We start from the raw sequence: 25,017 nt of genomic DNA on the forward strand, positions 1-25,017 counted from the left end.
TTATAATTAATAAACAGGCAGCAAATGCGCCTGTAATCCTTGCTTCTTGAAAAGCTGAGATCTGAACACTGGAATTCCAAGTCAACCTTGGCAATTATATCAATAAAAACTCATCTCTCCGATTACCCATCAGAAAACAGTAAGTGGTGCTGTGACAGAAAGTGGTACAGCACTAGCCTTGTTTGAGAAAGCTCAGGAACAGGGTTCAGGCCTTGAGTTCAAGGCTGTTTTGACCATAAAGATATGAAGGTAGAACAGGGGGTAATAATGTGAAAATACTAACATAATGAATAGGATGGGAAAATACTAGAATAATGAATATATTATGAAAATACTAGATAAATATGATGTGAAAATACTAATATAATGAATATGATTAGAATGAAAAACAATGGGATGAAATATAGCTAAACTACTTCTAGAAGTATATTGTTAATGCCAACTTGTATCTAAAGGCATATGGCCATAAGAGATAAAACCACTAGAATAGGGCATGTGGCAGTAACGATGGAAATGGCCAGCATCCAGGCACACGGGATAGAGTAATTGCAAATGGCTAAGAACCAGACACCTTGCCGTAGGTCAAAAGGTAAGAACCCATCACACCCCTGGGCACAACTAATTGAAAAGAGACTTTTCTGGGCCCTAACCAAGCAAAATAAACAAGAAGGAGTTTGGGCCAGAGAGGAACAGCCAATGCCCAATATAACCAAAAGACCAAAAATGAGGGTCAGCAATTCTTCTGGCCTTAACCAAGACTGTGGTTTGAGGATCTTTGCTCTACTGGAGCTACTCTTGAGCCGAGAGGACTGATGAGGACTGATGGGGCCCCAGAGCTCACACCATGACAGGACTGGGAACTGCATCTACGAACTGACTGGCAGGCCCTGTTTGACTTAGAAACTAAGAGATGTCAGAGTGGTGGGTCCAGCATGTGCACTGGATAGGCAGGCTAGAATTAGGCAAGTTAGGACTAGAATACAGGAACTGGGTTAATTCTGCTAAGCTATGTTAAATCAATAAACTGTTGGTGAATTATGTCCCCTTCTCAAGAGAAAGGCCCATAAAAAAACAGAAACAAAAACAGAAAATCATCAGAAGATGGTTGCTCGTGCCTGTAGTCGTAGCTACTCAGTAGGCTGAAGACTGGGATTGCAATTTGAGGCAGGCCAAGCAAAAAAGCCTCTGAGACTCTGATATCCAATTGACCAGAAACAAAGCAGGAAATTGCTGTGGGTCAGGGTGTAGAGTGCCAGCCTTGAGTGTAAATAGGTAAGGGAGAACATGAGGCTCTGAGTTCAAATACCAGGCCTTGGGCAAAAAATAAAATAGAATACAAAACAGCCTTTTAATTGCCTGTAATATCTACCTTACTGTTGTCTCTGGGTTCCTTCCTTTACTGCTCAGCCACTAGTAGTCCAGTTTGCTTGTAGTAGCTTTAGGGTATGGTGTTGAGAAGATGGTACCTTACCCGTTATTTCTTAGCTTCAGATGCTCCCAACTTTCCCTGTTGCTCGGTGCTCAGAGAGCCCTCCTCCAATCCAGGGCCTAGGAGAGACCTAGACCACAAGACCATAACCACAAACATTTAACACAGCTTCCCTGGGTTAATAAACAAGAATAGGTTGGCCCAGGGAACTCTGGGTGCTCTGGCCCAGAGCCATTTGTGAGCACAGGTATCTCTGAGCTAGCCAGACCCAGGCCTCTCAGGAGACAGAGACTTGGACTAGAAACAATGGGGCCCAAGGATTCTGGCAGATTTTAAAGCTCTGGAGGGGGAAGGGAAAAGAAAACCCACTTCTACTGAAGGAAGCTGAGTGACGAGGGAGGGAATGCAGAGAGGTCATAAAGCTACACGTTATAGGCAATTGAACAGCTATAAATTTTTTAAATTCAATTTACATTCTTTCATTTTTCTTACTGATCATAGAAAGATGATATGCAGAGGGATTATGTCAACAGTCAGGTCATGTGTATATTGATGTTGAAACAGTGGCATCCATTTCCTCACTATCTCCTAGTTTTTTCCTCTATCCCCACCCACAAGTTTTTGGTTTTTGCCAGTCCTGAGGCTTGCCCTCAGGGTCTGAGCTTTGTCCCTGAGCCTCTCTGTGCTCAAGGCTAGTATTCTACACTTGAGCCACAGCATCACTTCCAACTTTTCCTGAATAGTTATTGGAGATAAGAGTTCACAGACTTTCTTGCCAATGATGGCTTTGAATCATGATCCTCAGATCTCACCCTCCTGAGAAGCCAGGATTATACTTTAGAACTACTGGTGCCCAGCTCCCACCTACAAGTTTTAGAGATTATTTTCAATATAATATCCAGAGAATACCACTGCTGCATTTCTCCCACCATTCCTCCCCCCATTCTTCCAAGGATATAGAATGAGAACACCGGATGAAAAGAAAGGGGAATAAAAAATGTGAGAGGCCAGTATTTCACGCCTGTTATCTCAGCTGCACAGGAGACTGAGGACTGCAGTTCCAAGTCTGCTCAAGCTGGAAAAACTTTCAGTTTCTAACATCTAATTAAACACTAGAAAATTGGAAGTAGCATTATGACTCAAAGTGGTGGGATGCCTGCCTTGAATGAAAAGCTTAGACAGAGGGCCCAGGCCTTGAGGTCAAGCATGCTGACATACGAGAAAAAAAAGAGAGAGAGAAAGAGGAAAGGAAAAAAAAAACAGCCTCGTCTCTTTTTCTTGGTGATCAGTTTGCTATTATTTTTTATGAAATCTTTGTGTGTGGTATGTGTGTATGTGTCTGTGTGTGTGTGTGTGTCTGTGTGTGTGTGCCTCCATATGTGCACATGTTCATGACTGTGTGTGTTCGTACTAGGGTTTTAAGCAGAGCCTTATGCTCTCCCTTAACTATTTCTACTTGAAGCAGAAAACTGATAAGCCAAAGCTCCACTTCTGTCTTTTTTCCTGGAAGACTGGAGATAAGGTTCTCTTGGATTTGATTGCCCAGGCTGGCTCTGGACCTTGATTCTCACATCTCAGCTTCCTGTGTAGCTAAATTACAGGCGTGAGCCACCTTGTGCTGGACTAATTGAAAGTCCTTGTTATCTTCTCTTTTTTTTTGCCAGTCCTGGGCTTGAGCTCAGGGCCTGAGCACTGTCCTTGGACTTTCTCAAGGCTAGAGCTCTACCACTTGAGCCTCAGCACCACTTCTGGCTTTTTTTAATGTATGTGGTACCGAAGAATCAAACCCGGGTCTTCATGCATGCAAGGCAAGCACTTTAATCACTAGGCCAAACTCCCGGCCCCCCTTGTTATCTTCTGGATTAACGAAAGGAAGAACCATATGGGTCCAGGTTTGAAATCAGAAACCCAGTCTGAAACTGTCTGCACCATTATTGTACCTGAAACTGGGACTTTAGACTCCAGCCATCAAATCAAGGAGCCCTACGCACAATAGGTCCAGCCACTCTCCTAGAGAAGCCAAATAAAGTGATATGGTGAAGTGTGGGTAAAGGATATTTAGTTTATAGCAGGCTTAGGAAGATAGCACTACTTCTTCAGCTGTCTTCAGAGGTACAGATATGGATTTTAGGTTAAATAGGGAGGCTTAGGGGAAGGCAGGGAGAAGAGCTTGCATACAAAAAATAGTCCCAAATCCCACGGTGGCCTGGTTGACCACTAGTGAGCTCAGACATTGTCCCTAGAAGAATTCCAGAGAAGTTGTTATCACTTGATTACAGGAACAAAACAGGGACCAAATTATCTCCTGAGATTTGGGCCATTGGTTTTCAGCTGCTAAGACGCATCTTAAGGCTGTTGTTTGTTTCCACACAGGATGCTTCTTAGGGAGTCTTTATTTCCTTCTGGTGCCCAAAGGTGATTGTGAAAGAATGCAGCACAGAATAGTTCAGATCCAGATAGGAGGCCATTCCGTGAATTCACAAAGCCTGGCAAAAACATCTACAAGGTTGCATCTTACATACCAAGATCTGCTTTGGATCTAGTAAATCTGTTCCCTGTTCACTTGGATTTAGAGTTTGTGACTGAGTGGCACTGGGGACAACTGAGACCACATGGAGGCTAGGACAGTTATTGGCCCACAGGCTCTGGAACAGAGAGGGACAGCAGCCACCACATCCAATCCCAAGAATCACACACATGCTCCCTGCAGTGTCTCTAGAATCTTCCAAAGAAAGACCTTCAATACCTAGCATTTTGCCCTATGCTAAGGGGGTCCCCCTCTACTTTGGGCAAAGAAAACACAGCACCTGAGCACCGCACAGGGATCTGCCAGACCCACACACAGCTGACCTCTGCCTCCTGTCACTACCCTCCTCTCCATCATCCTTTTAGAGAGCATTTATAAAAATTTTTATTGCTTTTATAAAGCTGAGATACAAAGGTGTTAAGTTGCAAAAGTAGCTAGGATTATAGGCAAGACACATAGTACTTGTCTTGCTCTCTCCCTATTTATGATTTTGCTAATACTGAGGCTTGAACTCAGGCCTTTGGCATTGTTCTTTTGCTTTATCTTTCAAGGGGAGTGTGCTTTAGTACTTGTGCCACAGTTCTACATGTGGTTTTTTGTGGTTGATTACATATAAGTCTCGTGGACTGGTGTTTCTACCTGAATCAGCTTCCAACCACAATCCTCAGATCTCAGCCCCCTGTGTAGTTTGGATTATTGATCCCTGGCACCCGGGAGAGCAAATATTGTCAGTGTAGCATGGATGAGCAGAAGGGAGAGCACCTCTTTCTCCCGTGGGCTGTTGTGTGGCCACCCCAGGAAGGTAGGCTAATGTGTGGTGTTCACCCAATGCCAGGGCAGCGGACTGCCCTGACTGCAGAAGCAGGGGGGCTTCTAGACAGTACATTTTGGCTACTGCACGTGGGAGTAGGTACTTCTGGCATGAAGAAGGTGGTGGCCTTGGCTGACGTTGCACACACAGTGGGGCTCATGAGGAACATCCCAGAGGATGATCCCTCCCCAGTGTCCTCAGTGTTCAGGGGACACCCCACAAGAGGGTGTGCAGCAACAGAAACCCATAGCTCAATCAAGAGCCTGGTCAGCAAGCCACAGAGACAGGACTTCAGAGAAGCAAAGCTGTGAGTGCCTACGTGGCAGTGCCCCCTGGGTTGGAACTTCCCTCCTCTGAGCCTCAGTTTCCAAATGTCCAATATGGATTTCCCCGTTGCCACATTGTAGTCTTTCTGAGGAAAACTACACGAGGTAGTCCTTGTTAAAACTTCAGACAGCCAGGTCGTTGTGTCTCTTGTCACTAATCCTAGCTACTCAGGAGGCTGAGATATGAGGACTGTGATTGAAAGCTGGTACTGAGTCAGTGAGACTCTTATCTCCAAGAAACAACCAAAAATCTACAAGTGGATTTGTGGCTCTAGGCACAAAGAACAAAACTTGAACCAAAAAAAGTATAAGTTTAATGCCTGCGCCCTGAGTTCAAGTCCCAGGACAGTCTCACAGGCAAATACAAACACACACACACACACACACACACACACACACACACACACACACACCCCAAAACATAACAAAAATTAAATAAAGCACAACACTCCTCACTACTATAATTGCCTACCACTAGTCCTCCTGCTATCCAGCTCCTCTGACTTTGGCCTCTCTCCAACCCCAATACCTGTGACAGGAGCTCCATTCCAACTGCCAACTTTGGCTCTTTGCAGCTGGCCAGACAGGCAAGACCATGGGAGACAAGTAACGTAAGAAGACTGTGTTAACAGCACAGTAATCAAAGTATGTCTAGTTCTTGGAATTAGCACATGAATCAAATCTTATTCTATTAATTGCATGCATTCTATGCAATATTGTGTGAATAAACTGGTGGTTTGTGGTGCCTGTGTGCGAGAGTACGTGTGTGTGTGTGTGTGTGTGTGTGTGTGTGTGTGTGTGTGTGTGTGTGTGATGATACTGGGTTTGAACTCATGGATTGTGTGCTGTTGCTTAGCTATTTTGTGCAAGGCTGATGCTCTATCACTTAAGCACAGGTCTACTTTTGATTTTTTTTATGTGGTTTACTGCAGAAAAAGTTTGATGGATTTCCCTGCCTTGATTGGCTTTGAACCTTGATCCTCTCAGCTCCACATACTAAGTAGCCAGGATTATAGGTGTCAGGTCCTGGGGCTCAGATTTGGTCAGATGTTAGTAAATGCCAATCATGACTTTACCAAAGGCCAGTAGGAGTCTAAACGTGATACTTATGGGAAGGTTGTCTGAAAAGGACATTTCCAAGAAGTATTTGTGTGTGTATGTGTGCCTGGTGCTGGGGATCAAACCTAAGACCCAACACTTGCTAAGCAGAGGCTGTGTCAGTGTACCACTGGGAAGCCTAAGTTAATATTGAAGTTGTATGAACTTCAGCAAAAAGGTATTTTTTAGCAGGCCCCACCGGAAGGTCACTCTGAACTAACTCTAAACCAGCAGAGATAGCAGTTTCAAAGAAAGTAATAAATTACAGCCTACATCCCAGTGATTTGAGGCCCCAGGATAAAATAACCATCGAAACATCCTGTGATAACCATTGAGATACCCTGGCCAGCTGCCCTTCAGCTGCCCTGCAGCTCGGCACATATCCCCTAGCACTAGCCAATCAATTAATAATACATCAACCCTGTGAGCTAACCCTAGAGAAACCGTGTACAACAGGAAGTCAGGCCTCTCAATTCAGACGTGCTGTGTCAGTGTCGGTCTTGAGTCCAGGCTTGAGCTTGCAATAAGGACTCTTGTGCTCTTACATTGGATTCAGCTCCTTGGAGGAGACCCTGAAATCTGGACCATGTCTTCAGAATGAACAATTCAATTTTCAACAGAATTAACTTAGGTTTGGTCTACAGTCTAGACAGTAGCCATAAACCTAGAGTATCTTGCTATCTAATAGCTTCACTTGTGTCTAAGTATACTGTGCAAATAGGAACAGCAGCTAACATAACGAGCACTTGCTTGAGCCAACAGTTTCAAGGGCCTTGCAAATGGAATAGGATCTGTTACTGTCAACTGTTTATAGGAGAATTAGGGGCCCAGTGAATTTGACTGAGAGAGGCCAGCAGGGAAGACTGAGATCAAACATGGCAGTCTAGTTCCAGATCACAGGCTATTAACCACCACCCTGGTTTAGTTCTAGGTATATTTTATATTTTAAGTTTTTGTGTGTGTTTGTGCTGGTACTGGATGAATGTATTTTCCTTTAGCTGTTTTTGCTCAATGCTGGTGCTGTACGACGTGAGTCACAGCTTTCCTATCGCCCTTTCATGGTTTATTGGCAGTCAGGCTCTCAGGGTCGTCTCTCCGGGCTGGCTATCCACTGTGGTCTTCATAGCTGAGCCCGCTGAGCAGCTGCCAGGAATCATGATATATTCTCGTGTCCTTCAGCTCAGTTCTTTGGGCTGCTGTATAAATTACTATTGTCTTTTCACCTAACGAGAAACTTGTACAAAATTTAATTTTAAACAACAAATTTTCCCTCCTGAGTCCAGGTGCATCAGCTCCGGCGGGTTAGCGGTTCAGATAGACATGGCCACGTCCAAGAACCACACTGCACACAACAGTCCAGGAAATGGCACAGAAATGGCGTCAGGACACCCAGATCACAAAGATACGCATCTCTGAAGGGGAGGACCCCAAGTTCCTGAGGAACATGCGTGTTGCTAAGAAGCACAACAAGAAGGGCTTTAAGAAGATGAAGGCCAACGATGCCAAGGCCATGAGAACGTGGCCCAAGGCCATCAGACCCTGAGAAGCCCAAAGCAACAAACACAAGTTCCACAGCAGGCTACCAGCAAGCTCCAGCAACTTGCCTACATCGCCCACCCCAAGCTTGGGAATCACATCCATTCCTACATTTCCAAAGGTCTTAGGCTCACCTGGCCCAAGGCCAGGGCCCAGGCCTTGGCTAGGGCACAATCCAAGGCCCAGACTCCAGCTGCAATGCCAGCTAAGGCCCAGGCCCCAGCTCCTAAGGGTGCTCAGGCCACAGCCTCCTAAGGGTGCACTGACTCCAGCCTCTAAGCTGGAGGGCTCTGTGAAGGCCCCACAGAGAAGACCTTTGTCTGCCAGTGTGATGACAGGTGAACTGCTGTGGCTCCCTGGCTCCCATCTAGAGGGTGGGGTGTGGCCTGTGTCAATTCTACCAATAAACCTGAGGCAGGAAGACAAAAGTAAATCAATGAATAAATAAATAAATAAATAATCTTTTTTTTTGCCAGTCCTGGGGCTTGAACTTAGTGCCTGAGCACTGTCTCTGAGCTTCTTTTTACTCAAGGTTAGCTCTCTGCAACTTCCCAGCTTTTTGCATGTATGTGTGATACTGGGAATTCCAACCCAGGGCTTTACATGCTAGGCAAGCACTCTACAATTAAGCCACCTTCCCAGCCCACAATTTTAATTTTATACTGTAGTCCATGACAACAATTTAGAAATAAAATATGTTTTGTATTTAATTATGTCATTTAAGTTCCTTTCTGCAGTTAGCAACAGAAGACAAATTTAAACACACACAAACACACACACACACACACACGTACACACACAATTTCTTAAGATACTTAGCAGAAATGGAGGAAGACATTTCTAGTGGAAATTTATGTGAAAAATTCAATAATATCATTTCTGATTGGCCTTTTTGATTCTCTTGGTTTTTGCTCCACAGCTGTCCATCATTATGGTACCAAGTGAATAAGAAAAAATAGAGAAAGCTATTCCCTTACTTGCATGCTATCCAAGGTATTAGATTACTATGTTGGGTGTAAATCCTGAATTTGTTACTTTACTAATTTTTTGATATATCTAATTGTCCAAACTTCTAATTTCCCAGGAAAATAGAAGTAATGATAGCACTTGAATTATGAGGACTAAATGAATTTACTATTGAAGAGCTTCTAGGCAGTGGATTTATTATGATTGGGCTCCATAAATGTTACTATTTTTAGAATTATCATGAATAACTCTCTAAAGTAGCTACCGAAGTATACTAATAACTTTGCTCTTCTATGATATTGAAAAGTCTATTTTCCTTTTTAAAATTTGTGTGTGCACGTGTGCATATATATGTATGTGTGTGTGTGAGAGAGAGAGAGAGAGCAAAAGAGAGAGAAAGAGAGGGAGAGAAGGAGACAGAGAGAGAGAGAGAGAGGGAGGGAGAGAGAGGGGGAGAGCCCATACATGTGGGAATGTACCTGGGTATGTGCCCATTATGTGCTTGAACTCAGGGCCAGGGCACTGTCATGAGCTTTTTGGCTCTAGTGTAGTGTTCTACCACTTAATCCACTTCTTACTTTTTTGGGGACGTGATTAACTGGACATCTGAATCACATACATTCCTGACCAGGCAGTCTTTGAACTGGGATCCTCAAATCTTAGCCTTCTGAGTAGCTAGGATTACAGGCATGAGGCATTATCTCCCAGTTGAAACATCTTTGGAAAATCTTTTCTGCATTACATTTAATTAGTACATTATATTTAATTAGTGGTTTCAATCGAACATGTCACTTTCTGAGTGCAATGCATGTTGATCCATGCCACGCCTTCAATCATTTTTCCCAATTTCTCCCAATCTTTTCCATTTCTCAAGTTACCTAGGTCCATTTTGATATAAAATTCCTCACTCTTCCTCTCTCTCTGGATCAATCTGATGTAGGGCATCTGAGCTGTTTCCTTAACATGGTTGTATAGTAATTAGTGCATCAATGAACATGGAGGTATATATATATATATCTATCTTTATTGTATACTGACTTTCAGTCTTTTGGATAAATTCCCAAGAGGGTTACTGCTGCAACATAAGTAGTTCTAAATACCTATCTTACCTGAAAAATCATTTTAAAATTTAAAGAGCTTGTAACATAGTGTATTGGAAAAAATTATTTTCACTATAGACTATTAGAGGTAGAATGATGTAAATTATATGCATATTTTTCTAGCAGTACTTTTTTATTTTTCTGCTGGTCATGGGGTTTGAACTCTGGGCCTGGGCACTATCCCTTTGCTCTTCAGCTCAAGGCTATTGCCCTGGCCCTTGAGCCAGGGGCCACTTCCGGTTTTCCTAGTGGTTAATTGGAGATAAGAGTCTCATGGTCTTTAGTACCCTGGCTGGCTTTGAACCCAGATCGTCAGATCTCATCCTCTTGTGTAGCTAGGATTACAGGAGTGAGCCACCACTCCTGGCTTTTTTGTAGCAATTCTGAAAAATGGATACACAGGGAAGAAAGAAAATGAGTTGAGAGAAGAAGGCCAGTAGTTGTGGAGACATACAATTGGTAAATTCATAAACTAGCCAATTCAAGATTATGATGTATGTACATATGTATACATGCATTGATGAGTTCATAGAAACATACACACTCTGAAGAGAGGTTACTATTACCAATATATAATTTATTTAATAAACATACAGAATATAGTGTGTTTGTCACTGAAAGACTTCTTCAAAGAATATATCTACAGCAAAGTCTGGACGATATATGTTCCATGTCTTTTCTTTATGTGGATTGTCCAGGTCAGCTCGTGTTAAATAAAGTCTAAGGACAGGAAAAAAAGTCATTACATTTTCTTTTAGGGCTTACAGTATGTGATTGTAGTTCTTAATGTACTATGTTATTTCTCTTCTCGTTTTTTTGCCCTTATGGTTTTTCTCATGTTGTTACTGTGTGTGACTTGCTACCTGGTATATTGTATACATATTTATTTGTTTATTTGAAACAGGGAAGGGAAGGGGGGAAAAGAGAGGACTGGGAGGTGGAGGAGGAGACAAAGCATGAGAAGGGGTACAATTATGTGAGAAGTAATGCACCTACTACCTGACGAATATAACTATAATCCATCTTTACATTCTCCCGACATTAAAAAAAGAACAATAAAACCAAAACAGAATAGTCATCCAATAGCACACCCTTGTTTACAAAGAGACTTGCTGGCTGCAACCAGGATTTAAGTCCTACTTGTCTTCACTACTTAGCCCATTCTGCCTCTTTGGAATGACATAAAAGACCTTAATCTTCAGAAACAAATTGATCAGTCACAACATGCCTGTTAGAGAATTACTGACACCCACATTGAGCATATTATCTAAGTGTTTTGTAAAACTTTTTAAATTTCATTTGTCAGGTAGTAGGAGGTGCAGGTCTTCTCACACATTAATACACCTTCTCATGTGTTTCTCCCTGTTTCCCTCCACCCACCCCCTTCCAATCATGTTTCCCCCCTTTCCCTACTTCAAATAAACAAACAAACATATATTCTAAGTGTTTATAATTGACAAAAGTTACCAAGGGGCTGGGAGTTTGGCCTAGTGTAAGAGTGCTTGCCTAGCATGCATGAAGACCCAGGTTCAATGACTCAGTACTACATACATAGGAAAAGCTGACAGTGGTGCTGTGGATCAAGTGGTAGGACTCTAGCCTTGAGAAGGCCAAAGAACAGTGCAGAAGCCATGAGTTCAAGCCCCAGGACTGTCACAATAATTACCAAGACATAATTGGGTGTATAATGAAACCTCGTAATTAAATAGTGTTCTGGGGTTTTTTTTGTATTTGTCTTTGTTTTCGTTAATGTCAGTAGTGGGGTTTCTACTCACGACCTTGAGTTCTCAATAAACTTTCTCTGCTCAAGCTGACCCTCTCTTACTTGAGCTCCAGTTGCATTTCTGATTTTTCAAGGACTCGTTGGAGATAAGTGTGACATAGACATGCCTGCCCAGGCTAGCTTCAAACTGTGTTCCTCAGATCTCAGCCTCCTGTGTAGCTAGAATGACAGGTCACTGAGCCACCAGTGCCCAGCTATATCGCCCTGAATCGGTGAAATGATGTTTTTGTCTAAGCCACAATCTCATCAGTGTAAAAAAGATTTATCAAGCAAGGAAAAAATGATACCAATTTTCCAGAAATGACTACAAAAAGGAGGATCCAATGTTCTTATAATCTCCAATGAGATGATGGTGGTGGAAAGGACAAAGCTATCCTTTAGCAAGAACCAGTTTGACAAGAAGCAACAAGTAAAAACCCTGCCTTTGTCGAGGACTTTGCTCAAGAGACATCTGGACACATAGGAAAATGGATAGAATTTTTCCTTTAAATGTAGAGTTTACTTTTTCCAAAATCAAATTGTATGTGATTTACAAATCTGTAGAAATGAGGCTTTCTTGCTGCTGTCTTAATAGATTTGAGGTATTATCAGGCCCAGTTCAGATTTCAAGAGAAGTCTGGCACTGGATGTAACCAATACTATCCAGCACCAATTCTGGCTTTTTCTATGTATGTGGTACCGAGGAATCAAACCTGGGTCTTTGTGCATGTTAGACAAGCACTCTACCACTAGGACAAACTCATGGCCCAAGGTCTTCATTCTCCTCCCCGCCCCCCCTTTCTGTCTCTCTCTCTCTCTCTCTCTCTCTCTCTCTCTCTCTCTCTCTCTCTCTCTCTCTCTCTCTCTCTCTCTCTCTCCCTCTTGGTGGGTCATGGGGCCTGAGTGTTGTCCCTGAGCTCTACAACCCAAGAATAACACCCTACCCTTAACTCAACCCCTATTTCCCTTTTCTAGAGGTTAATTGAAGATAAGAGTCTCAGGTCCTTTAGTGCCCAGGGTGGCTTTGAGCCTTAATCTTCAGATCAGGCTCTTGAGTAGCTAGGATAATAGGCCTGAGCCACCTCCCCCAGCTCCAAGGTCTTCATATCTATCCTCACAGTTTTATGAGGACATGGCAACAGTCATTTCTACCTTGATATGGATGATCTAGAAAGTGTTTTTCTTTTTACCACCACAGGTCAATACTCCTGAAAACTGAGTCTTTGTAGGTTCAGGAATGAGTTTCTAGATAAAGTAGTAGGTTCTTAGCAATAATACATCATTCAGTCATGAGGAAACCTTTTCAAAGGGGAGGTTAACCAAACAATGCTTTTGAAATTGCTAATACTTCTCAGGCCTTAAAACTTCTGTCCTACATGGAAATGTGCCTACAGCAGAAGAAAGCCAGCTAAAGCCTCCCTAGACGAATCCCACCAATCATGATCCAATAAAGTGACATCCACCTAGACCTTTCTATATTCCAGGAACCAGGTAGATGTACACGTCGTGAGAGAACTTGATCATTACTATGATCTGGGTAATTGCCTCTTCACTGACACATTGCCTTGTGGTAGGGGATAGGAAATGTTTGCTTAAGCAATTCTTTATTTTTGTAGAAAATGAGCTTAATATAGTAGGCAAAGGAATTGCCAATCTGTCTTAAAATATGTCCTTACCTGTTCTTCTCTATGAGAGATGTATGGAACCACATGAAGAATGCACAGTCATCATAATAGTTTGGAAGCTTCTAAAAACACATGATTAAAGAAAGAGGTGATTTGTATAATAAAATGGATACCAAAAACTAATAATTGCATTGGGGTTGATGTTCCTTCCTTCTGCCTTTTTGTGTACATCAATTGCAACATCCTATCTATTACAATGTACTCAGGGGCTTGAAGAGAATACTTTTTCATTAAAAATATAAAGGATCAAAATTACTACAATGAAATAGAAAACAAGTGTTCAGTTGGATTTCATTAAAAGACATAATCAGGGTGAAAAAATGTAGCACCAAAATAGAGGGAAACATAGGCATATTTTGTATCTGGATGGGATCTTGTATTCACAATATTTTTAATTCAAAAACTAATGTCTGAAAAACAAAAGCAGATGCAACAAACACCAAGGGTTTGAGCATATACTTCAGTTAGTCAGAGAGTATACCCCAAAGGTGGCAAGCACATGCAGAGCAGAGCTGGACTTCTACTGTCTCACCCACTAGGATCACCAACAAAATTCAGCAAAACCACAGACCACTGGAGTCCTCACACCTTGCTGACACAAATGCCAAATGGGAAAGCAATGGTAGAAAAGCGTCTGTGGGTTTCTCAATAAGTTAAACATAGAATGACCATTTGGCACCAATTCAACTTCAGGGATGTTTTTATATGATAAATATAGACAATGATCTCTCAATCTGATTAGAACACCACTAAAGAATCAACTAAAGACCTATGTTTACACACACACACACACACACACACACACACACACACACACACACACACACACACACCAAACATACTGTGGTGAATTCTTCATCCTTTCTGTTTGCTCTGCTTTCATTTTGACTCTGTTAGGCTGGAATACCAGAAGCAGGGCACAGCCACCCCCAACAGTTTCCAGTCTCTGCTACCTCTCAGTTCCTCAGTGGGAATGAGCTAGACACCTGTCTCATGCACCCATTTTCTAGTGATCACCTGTCTATGTGACAGCAGATACAATGCACTTGACCTAGTGACTTCATACTACCAGGGACCTCTGAAGATATGTCACAGTGACTACTTGTGTTACAGCACCTTGGGCCACAATGAAACCTCCCATGGAAAACCTGCTAAGGTCACACCTGGCCCCCAAGAGAATGTTATTTGCTTCTAAGGTTGCCTTGTGTCCCTCCACTGGTCAGGTATCAGTTTCCCCTGGATGGCTCCCCTCCACCCACTGGCCCTGCAAGATGTGCTGCCTTTCCCTTCTCTGTCATAAACTGCTTCTCTTATTCACTGTGTTGTGTTTTCATGCTTTGTTGGTGACTTATGTAATAAGCATATACAACCTGCTCTATTCAGGGTTTTCCTAGAGTGATTAATTTGGTAGAAAGTCAGACAGCAGCTATAGGTCATGTGTCAGTACAAACAAGTTTCCTGTGAAGAGGATCCATGGTCACCAGTGGGACAATTAGACATGAAGCCACTCCCCACCAGGGTAAACAATCATCCTGTGAAAGACACACTGTACAGCATCCACAGCCATTTCACCTGGAGCTCCATCACAACAAAGCTGGAATGTATGGTCCTGTCCAGAGACAGAGTCCTTGAGAGTCAGCCCAAAGACATAGAACTCACATCTATTTCCATAACTGACAGCTAGTTTGAATAATTAGGCATCAATATTGGTGATGGCTAGCTACACAAGAAGCTGAGATCTGGAGGATCAAAGTCAGCCATGGCAAAAAGTAAAATATTGTTTCCACGTTAACCAGCAAACAAACAGGCCTGGAGGCATGACTCGAGTGATAGATGTTTAGCCAAGCAAGCAAACCAAGCAAAAATCCAAACCAAAGTATGGCCAAAAACAAAACAAACCAGTAATCAATAATTTCCTCATTTTTCACAAGCATGCCATCCCATCTTAACCCTTAATAATCACAAAACTAGCTCTCATCAAGACCCCCTGCACCAGGGAAAAAAACCACAGTGTTTGTTTAGAGACACTAGCTAAGCAAGAATTCACAGTGGTTCTGTTATCCAAGGGGAAACATTGAAATGGAGAGACTTCCCAGGTGGTCACTTGCTTCAACATTCACATTCACATCTCAGTACCTAAGACTGCTCAGGAGTGAGCAAGCAGGTAATGAAGGAGGGCATACAGAACACATGGAAGTTCTTACTGAGAGTAGGAATAGATGATTTCATAGAAAATCATTATAGTCATATATGACACTCAGACATGACATGTACGGCTGATCCATTAAAATTACACAGTCATACTAATGATAGCAAGTCAACAGATAATTATGGACAGGAAAGTAAAATCTCCCTCACATTTGGTAGACACACTGATCATGACGTGTTTAAAAGATAGACAACATAACTGTAATTACTCTTATGGAAAGTCAACAATGTCGGTTTCTTTTTAGCATCTTTGCTTTCATACTTTTCTCATTTGATAAGTAACAGATATCAATTGCTTACAATTCAGAAGAAAGTGATCAGAAATATTTTAAATATATACAAGAAATTCTGATGACTTTGTTTTGTGTTTTCCTCCCCTTCCCGAGACATGCATTTTTATCTGTCCTTTATATTTTAGGGAACTGCAGCAAAGGAAATTGCAAACCCAGACCAAACAAAAGAGCATACAATCATGCAGGATACTTGAGGACTCACCGAAGAAGAAAATTTTACTTTTATATCATCACATAAGTCCGGACAGTTGGGCACCAAAAAGATTGCTCTATTTGTATCAATATCATGGACAACCTGTCAATGAACACATGGAATTAGGAACTCAAAGTGTTGCCAGCGATTAGTATTCTTTTTCACTCATGAAATCATCCTTAATTCATTATATACTCATAATTTCATAGCTCAGTAATTTCATATAGAAAATAGCAGTAATTTTTTTCTGAAGTGGTAAAGGTACTGGGCTCCAAATGTTTGATAGCTATCTTAAGACTACACTTGAGAAGCAAAGTATTCATTTTTGACAAGTGTCTTTTTGTTTATTGTAATGTATAGAGGGATTACAGTTATATTCACCAGATAGTAGGTGTCTTACTTCTCACACATTGATACCACCTCTCATGGTTTTGTCCCCATTTTCCTCCCCCAACACCTCTCCCAATCATATTGTTTCCCCACTTCTCTTTCCTATTTTAAATAATCAAATAAACATACATACAATATACCAGGTCACAAAGTCAGATACAGTAACAATATGAGATTAACCAGAAGGAAACTAAACAGAAGAGGAATAACGGAGTGCATTAAGAGCCACAATCACACAAGATAAAGCTCTTGTTTCAATATCCTAGAGATCCTTTCATTTAGTCTCATCCTATATGACCAGGAGTTTCTAATGTAATACACATGACTGTTCTATGTGAATCATCCGATTTTTATATTCTTTTAAGGATGCGCTTTTAACTTCAGTCTGAAACAGTATATTGATGTTCAAGAAGCAATGAATAATTGACCCCACTTTCATGACAAATATTATGTTGCTGATGAGGTCAATGAGCCATTCCAGTGAATGGAATGACCACAAACAGGTCAAGTTTGGGGATTAACAACTATGAAATCATCCCATGTATTACTCTGATATTCATATACCATCATAGAATAAGAAGAAAGCTATGCTAGGCTTCAAGAAACATACCCACAGAAGACTCTCACATGATTTTCAAGTTTTCAGGAAGTTTTCTACATACAGAACAATATGAAAATAATATATTGTTTTCAAGCTTTATAAGGAAGTGTGCAAGTGTGTCCTATGGGAGGGCAGTATACAGCAGAAAGTTTGAATAACAAAGCATATTCTAGAAAGTAGACTTTCAGTTGGTCATTGGAGGATTTTAATAAAGGAGGAATAATATAGGCCTGAGAAGAGAAACCAGCAAAAATATCAATGAAACTGAGAATTTTATTCCATGTGCCAAACAGATGAGTCAGTCTTCTCTAATGGGAATTTGTAGGTCCAGATATTGATGGAAATAGCTTGGCTACACTAGGGTTGTCATGGATTCAGAGCTTAAAATCCAGGAAAATAAGAATAAATGTGGGCTAAGAATTGATGGGATCAGTGTCCTATGTGACAAAGTGGTTTGAAAATGGTCACTTTTTACACTGATTTGATAACTCATAGATTAGAGATTAAATTCAAATATATTACCTAAACCTCACAACACACTACACTTGTGTGCATGTACAGAAGTTACAACAGGAACCTGGGAATCATTCTGAAAGCTTCCTTTGGGATTAAAAAGGAAATTAGCCAATTCCTCCTAGAAAAGGTGCACAGTCTTGAGAATTTCTTGAACATTTCGGAAATGGCTGTGGGTAAAGAGGCATCTCCTCAGTCCATATGCTGTCTCTACTGCTCTCAAGGTGACATCCAACAAAACGTCTCAATGACAGTCACTGAGCCCATTGCTGAGTGGACAGATTCTGCATCACTCTTTGAACCTATGACTTTCCACTTCCACAAGTGCCAAGGTGACCTTCAAGAACACTGCATTTGAGAATCAGAGCTTTGTAATAAATGATCAAAATGATCAAAAGGAAGATCATATGGCAAATACTGACATGATGTATGCATTTAAATCCTCGAGTAATTCCTGGGGACATTCTTAGCATTTGTGGGCACAAGTGAATTCGAAGCAGCACTAAACTGAAGCCCAGTTTGACAATGTCTTTCAGAAACTGTTTGGAACAAGGCTCTGCTTTGCATCTGAACTAAGCAATGCCAACTGGAATGGTGACAGAGGGCAAGAGCTGTCTCTTTTTGGTGAGTGTTACTTTGGGGAAGACCATCATGCCACTTGACTGGGAGCTTTGACACAAACATGAGAATTCTCATTTATGAGCTTTGGCTCACCGTGCAGGTTTGGCGAGTACAAGTAAATACAGTCTTGTGCTGCATTATTATTTCAATTTTCAGGTCTGCTCCATTACCTTCTCCTACTCCTGCATAAAAGTGAAAAAGAAAACGTATATGTTTGTTAGAGTACAGAGCAAAATGTCTTGCCAGTTAACTCAATGGAGAATAAAGAGAGAAAATATGGGCCAGCTAAGGTTGTGGGTTTAGTTAATCATTTGATCTTGCATAGAATTTGTCCTTTACAAATGGTTTCTGCCTCTTAAAGCAGTTCACAATATTGCAAAGAAAGACAAAAATCATTATATCTTAATCTTCTACAAGATAAATTCTTACTACATCACCATTCCAGGAAAAAAAAACATTGGGAGCTTCCACAATTTCTTGCTTATGAAATGCTACCTTTAGAGTTCTATAATAATAATCTAAATTTAATTTTCTCTAAGTCAAATTTATAAATCAATATCAAGGATAATATTGGTCAGGTATACCCAAACATTAGAGAGAAATAGTCCTATGCCATTTTAACTTATACTTTTAGTATCTTAGGTGGTTACACAAGCAGGTTTACATTAACCAATCAGTTTATAAGTACAATATATCTTGATGGATATATCAACCCCTATCCTATCTTCTCCATTTCCCTAGGTTCATAGGATATATGTTGTTAAATATTATGGCTGCATTCCCCTATTCTCTCCACATTAATCTAAATTCCTCCTCTATATAGACATAAAAACCTATGACTCTATAGACATAATGTTTTATTTCATAAATTAATGTGTTTCCATGACATGCAAACCTTAGCTTCATTGTGATTAAGTTCTAAATACTAAGTCCCAGTGATTGTAAATAGAGATTGCCTCCTTGAACACTTGTATGTTAAACTTGTCATTTAAAAGATGATGTAAAAATCAACGTTAATAAATTCTTTTTTTTAAAAAAAGAAAAGGTTAAAAAAAACTAATGGGTTGTCAGCCTGACAAAATGAGTGTGCTCAGGAAAACAACCAGGGAGTCATTGGGAGAATTCACCGAAGTCAGGCCTTAGGTTTAGCTTCTTTAACCAGTTTGTGCAGAAATTTGCAGGCAACCCAGCAGGAGGTGTGACATTCCATTGGAGTTACTGAGAGATGAAACTGCTGCCACATATTCTGTTCTGCCTGATTCTACAACCACCCCACAGCCGTTTCCTGAGAGGACTGGAACCAAAAACTCTTGGTGATGGGACATTCTGTGCTAAACTCAAAGTCCCCTAGTTGGTTCCAGCCATTGTGGTGACTCTGGATGGGTGAATTTTCCATCCAGTGCTGAACAGCCTAGATGAGGGAGATGCTAAATGGGTATGAGGACTATGGGCCCCCCAGAGGAACCGTAATCCCCACCCGAGGGATATGCATCTACCCTTGACCGGTGTAGAGCATTTGCATGAGGTGCAGCTAAGACTGCGAGGAGACGGCCTAAACAGCCCTCAGTCTCGGGGTCTCCTGAGGGACATGCCCAATAGCATGGAGGTTGGCATCTATGAAAACCATTCCCCCGCAAAAAGATGCTTGGCCTCAGCAGAAAGACAGATATATGAGCCAGTGGGTCTTGCTTCTTCCTCAACATGGCCTCCATTCTAGGAATCAGGGCCTCTGTCCCCCCTCTCAGGTTAATGCCTACCATAATTCAGATATTGCCTAAATCCTTGCCCCTCACTTATTTCAAGATGACGGGAGGAGATCGGGGACATTCTCCCCCTCCCTGAATTCTTACTGTAAGAATGTGCTTGCATCTTGTAAGTAGGTCACTAAGCAACACATGCCTGCTTGCGTTGATATGCAAACATCCTACTACCTGGCCTCTACCCCAAGCAAACATCCTACTACCAGACCCCCTCCCCCGAGCAGTTCCTATACCCCAATCCCTCTCCTGAAGAGGCATATAAACCCTTGTGTGAAAAATAAAATTGGCAGCTTGATCAGGATGCTTGTCTTGCTGCCTTCTTCATGTCTCCTGTCCCTTTCATTCCTCCCTCTACGTTCTTGGCCCTAGTTGATGTCCCGCTGGATGGGACACTCTTTCACTTTGGAATATTTATAATTAATTGGGGATAAGTGTTTTCTATCTGGGTTGGCTTCAAACCACAATCCTCAGTTCTCAGCCTCCTAAGTAGCTAGAATAACCAACGTGACCCCAGGGTGTGTGACCTTTTCCTCAGTTCAAATGGCCCCTCTTCCTTTAGCCTTTCCTCCAAGATCTGGTTTCAGAGTCCACAATGAAGTTTTTCCTTTCAACCTTGCCTATTTCACATTAACATGAAGCATGTCTGATTGGGTTTTCATCTTGCCTTGTTTTGGTGTCTCTTAATTTCATGGATCAAACACTATCATCAGAAAGATTTCTGATGGAAACATGGCTTTTGCTGCACTCTCCTCTCCCTTGTTCCAGTTGTCCAACTGCTTTCTACTGATATCCTCTAGCAATAAGCCACTGAAATTCACAAGTACAATGTGCTAAGCCTTTATTTTCCTCACATTTAAACAATTTACATCACACAAAGGAATTTCATCCTTGAAAAATACAGACAAAGCTGGGCTCAGTGGCTTCCATAGTAACCATAGCTCCTTAGTGTCTGAAATCTGAGGATCAAGGTTCAAAGCCAGCCTGGGCACAAAAGGACCCGAGACTCTTATCTCCATCTAACCTCCAGAAAACAGGAAGTGGGGCTTGGCTCAAGGGTACTGCAGAGCTTAGGGACAACACCCAGGAACAGGGGTAGGGTCGTAGCCTTGAGCTGAAGAGTTCAGGTACAACTCACAGGTTGGGCTGGAAACCCATGATCCCCCCATGCACCCACCGACAAAATGCAGACAAAATGAAGTGAAAATTCTCTGTCTCACCTTCTTCTACGTGTTTAGGTTTCTAGCTCTAAATAAATAACCTCTTTCACTATTTTCTAGGCCAGCCTGGGTAAAGAGAGACTTCATCTAGGAAAAGAGTAGAGCGGCCCAAGCCTGTAGTCCCACTTGTGGGAAGACTGAGATGGAGAACCCAGGGGAAAACTTTGGAGAACTGGGTGGTCTGTGCCAGTCTTTCCAGCAATATTGGGAAGTCTAATCTAGACAGTCTGATTTCTTGGAAACAGCACCAACTTGGCAGTTGCTAGAGGAGTCTAGTAGAAGAACAAGTTCTCCAAACCTGTTCTATGTCCATGGAGATTCAGGTGTGAGTGTCAAACAAGGGCAGTCAGGGGAATCCAAGTGCTGCCCTCTAGGAACCTTGTCTGTACTACCTAAACCTGGCCTGCAACAGAGTCTAACTTTTGTATTTGCAACTAGCAGAGTTTGAAGTCTGGGTCTTGAACCTGCTCAGCTTGTCTAGCTGACACTCTATCACTTGAGGCATGCCCCCATTTTGCTTTTTTTGGTTGCAATTGGAGACTCAGAGTGGCTTGGGATGGCTTCAAACTGTGGTCCTCCACATGTCAGCCTTCTCAGTAAGGAGGCTTTTAGGTAAAGAGCCTTGAGAACCCCTGCATTGTAGTTGGTTTTTTTTAAAATCTAAGCACTTATTTGTCTTTTCTGCTCACAACCCCAGCTGAATGCTAGCATATGACCTGGCCAAAGGTGGCAACAAATAAAATAAGGCATCCTGATGGAGAAGATAGTGAGGAGATGCTTAGAGGAGGAGGAAAGAGAGAAAAGACTATAGTTCTGAGAAGAAAGGGCCGCTGGAAGGACTGGCCAAGAAAATGAGGCAGGGCCAGCAATGCTGAGATGAACCATGAAGGAGAAATGAGTCTGAGAAAGAAGGATTCTACTGGGTTCTTTAATCTTCTCTTCTATGAAAAAAATCTATCCTAGGTTGAGACAAGAACATCGAGAACAGAACGCAAGGGGTAGAACCTCCCCTCAAGTGGAAATGGGCAAGGGAATAAGAGAGGCATCTAAGGAGAGCTCAAGAGGGAGAAGGTCACATGCATTGACACTTAGCTGTGATGTAGGATCATTTGCATAACATAAGCAAAACCCTCCCAAATAGTGGATCGCACATCCTCTTGTCTTCTCCTTCCTTTCTAAAGCACTTACCTTGGATGGAGTAAATCACAAATTTCACAATTTTAAGAGGTTTTTTCACTGGCATTTCCCAGTTCAACACATTCTTCAAGATGTCAAAGTAGTGGACATAGCGACTCTGTAAAGCAACAAAAGCCTCCACTTTAGTGGGAATGCCAGATGTAAAGTCAGTATCCTAATCTCCTTCTCTTTTTCAGCTTGTGAACAGCAGTAAGAAAGGAAGACAACATTTAGGGCTGGGAGTTTGGCCTAGTGGTTAAAGTGCTTGCCTAGCATGCATGAAGACCCGGGTTCGATTCCTCGGTACCACATACATAGAAAAAAGCCGGAAGTGGTGCTGAGGCTCAAGTGGTAGAGCTCTAACCTTGAGAAAGTCCAAGGACAGTGCTCAGGCCCTGAGCTCAAGCCCATGACTGGCAAAAAAAAGAAAGGAAGACAACATTTAGAATGAGCCCTTACATTATCAACATTCTTATGTATTTTCCTCATTGTGGAAAAAGAGCCCAGCTGAGACTTGCAGACAGTAACATGGAAAGAAGAAGCCCTTGCTTCTAGGCTTGCTTATGACCATGAGAACAGTGAAGGTGCTGAAACAGCGATGACAAAATCTGTTGTCATGCACTAGAGAAAGGACTATGGTTTGGGAGATAGTTCCTCATCAGGAGGAATGACATCTCCACTTAGCTGCACTAGATGATTCTGTACCCTTAGTTAGGGGTCCTCTACAGAGAAGAGATTCTTTATCTACCTTTTTCTTCAATATGTTTTTTTTTTTTGGTAAGGGAACCTTTCAATACTCTGGCTCCTAGCAAGTTGCTCAAAGAGGATTTCTTAGAATTCTCTTTGAGAAACTCCAGATGTCTGATGATGAACCAACTGAGAAGAGTTCATAAAGTGAACTGCCACATTTCCAATTAGCAAAAGCACTTGTACTGCATGCGAGTGGCTGATGTCTGTAATCCAGGCTACTCAGGAGGCAGAAGCTGAGAGGACTGAAGAATAATGCCAGCCAGGGCTGAAAACTTTGAGATAATCCATCTCTATATACTTAGCCAGAAGTTGAGCTAGAGATCTAGCTCACCTGGTAAAGTGCCACTTGTGAAGAGTTCAAGCCTACTGAGCAGCAGGCCACTGAGTTTAAGCCCCAGGATGGGCAAACAATGAAAGGGCAATAGTGAGAAAGATGCCTGAAAATGCAATAGGGCAATGCAAGATGCAATAGGGCAGTGCTGTACCACTTCGCATCTCCAACTCAGGCTGTTTTGGTTCTTCATTAGAACTAAGAATGAAAGGATTTCCTGCCAGGGCTGGCTTTGAAACACCATTCTCAAATCTCAGCCTGTATCTAGAAATACAGACAGGTGCCAGTCATCAGTGTCGGGTAGATGCTTTGCAGTTGTTGGATTTTTTTTTAAGAGTGCATATGTTGGGTGTCATGCCAAACTTCTTGTGAGGTAAAAGGACCTGATGAATAGAATTTCCTTCAAAGTAATCCTGGTTGAGGAAAGAAGAGTAGGAAGGGTGACCCAGGGTTTGAGAAGAGTGGGGAAGGAATAAACAAAGCATGACTGTAGGTTGGGATGATGATTGTAGAATGCACTGTATGGTTCCATCTTTGTGTGTTAGAATTTGGATATGAAATGTGCACTTAAAAGGCTCATAGATGGAAGGCTTGATCCCCAGTATACCAGCAGCGTTCAGAGGTGGGTATGGGGAAGTAATTATATTATGAGGCTTTTGACTTTATCCACAGATTCATTCGGTGAGGGCTTCCTAAATTTAAAGCATTAGTAGGAGGTGGGGAAAATGTTAGGAGTTGGGGCCTCATGAAACCAAAGAAGTCACTGGAAGGATGGATCATGTCGCAAACCCTTCCTTCTCCTCAGCTTCCTGGGAACCTTGAGGTGAGCAATCCTTCTCCACAATACCCGCCTCCTTGACATGATTGTTCAGTGTCAGTGTAGGCCCAAAGCAATGGGATCAAGTGGCCTTAAAGGAAATCCTGAAACTGTGAGCCCAAATGAATCTTTCCCCACTTTAAGTTCTTTGGTCAGTTATTTTTTTTTTATAGTGACCAACACTCCAATCCAATATAATTGGGATTTTTCATATTTTCATAATAAAGTATTATCAGAGGAAAATAGGACAACAGTGGATAGTTTAAACAAGTTAAGAATATGGAATGAAAGAATATGATAATGTCTGCTGGAACAAGATTTGTAAAATACTTATTTTCCCAGTTCATTCTGTTTTCTTCTTTCATACTCCCATTATCTCTGTGTGTCTTTATCTCTCATTCTTGGTCTGAGGATCTCTCATTCTTTCTCTTCTCTGCACTCTTCTTTCCCCTACACTGGGGTCATCACAAAACCATCCTGGCAGTGTTCTAAAGACCTTGAATTGCTCATTGCCTTAGCAAAAACTGGTGAAGGATCCAATCTCTCTTTCTAGGGAAACCAATGGCTAGTAGATCATCTACTAGCCAGAGATCATCTTCAGGCATCAGAAAACCTTAGATATTTGACCTTCCTTTTTGGGAGGGGACTCAATTCCAGAAGCTGTAGGGAATAAAGAATAAGAAATGGAATGTGTGATGCTCTGTTGAGAACTGTTGGGAGCCAGAGTGGAATCAAACTGTACCTTGATTTGCATCAGACAATTGCTTTATTGTCTTATGGTTTTCTGGCCTTATTCTGTTTAAATGACCTGAGATTTACTATATGAATGTAACACCTGGAAGTTCCCTGGTTTCAAGAAGGGATATAAGCCTTGAGTTGAGGATAAACGGGGCTGCAGTCTTTACCT

The 25,017-nt window shown here is 41.9% G+C and overlaps 1 protein-coding gene across 1 annotated transcript in view; it reads right to left on the bottom strand.

The window, feature by feature from the left end:
• Positions 1 to 10,355: 10,355 nt before the first annotated feature.
• The window catches only part of LOC150039275 (phosphatidylinositol 3,4,5-trisphosphate 3-phosphatase TPTE2-like), a 34,575-nt gene continuing 19,913 nt past the window's right edge, over positions 10,356 to 25,017 (bottom strand). Inside the window, exons 8-12 of the mRNA XM_090327842.1 lie at positions 22,225 to 22,330; positions 18,153 to 18,241; positions 15,944 to 16,036; positions 13,232 to 13,302; positions 10,356 to 10,513 (exon numbers count right to left, since the gene is read on the bottom strand). Coding sequence (XP_090183968.1) covers positions 10,405 to 10,513; positions 13,232 to 13,302; positions 15,944 to 16,036; positions 18,153 to 18,241; positions 22,225 to 22,330 — 468 coding nt within the window. The 3' untranslated portion in view covers positions 10,356 to 10,404. The remainder of the gene's footprint in view (positions 10,514 to 13,231; positions 13,303 to 15,943; positions 16,037 to 18,152; positions 18,242 to 22,224; positions 22,331 to 25,017) is intronic.

This window comes from Megascapheus bottae, unplaced genomic scaffold, assembly GCF_031878675.1.
Source record: "Megascapheus bottae isolate mThoBot1 unplaced genomic scaffold, mThoBot2.hap1 HAP1_SCAFFOLD_40, whole genome shotgun sequence".
NCBI classification, from domain to species: Eukaryota; Metazoa; Chordata; class Mammalia; order Rodentia; family Geomyidae; genus Megascapheus; species Megascapheus bottae.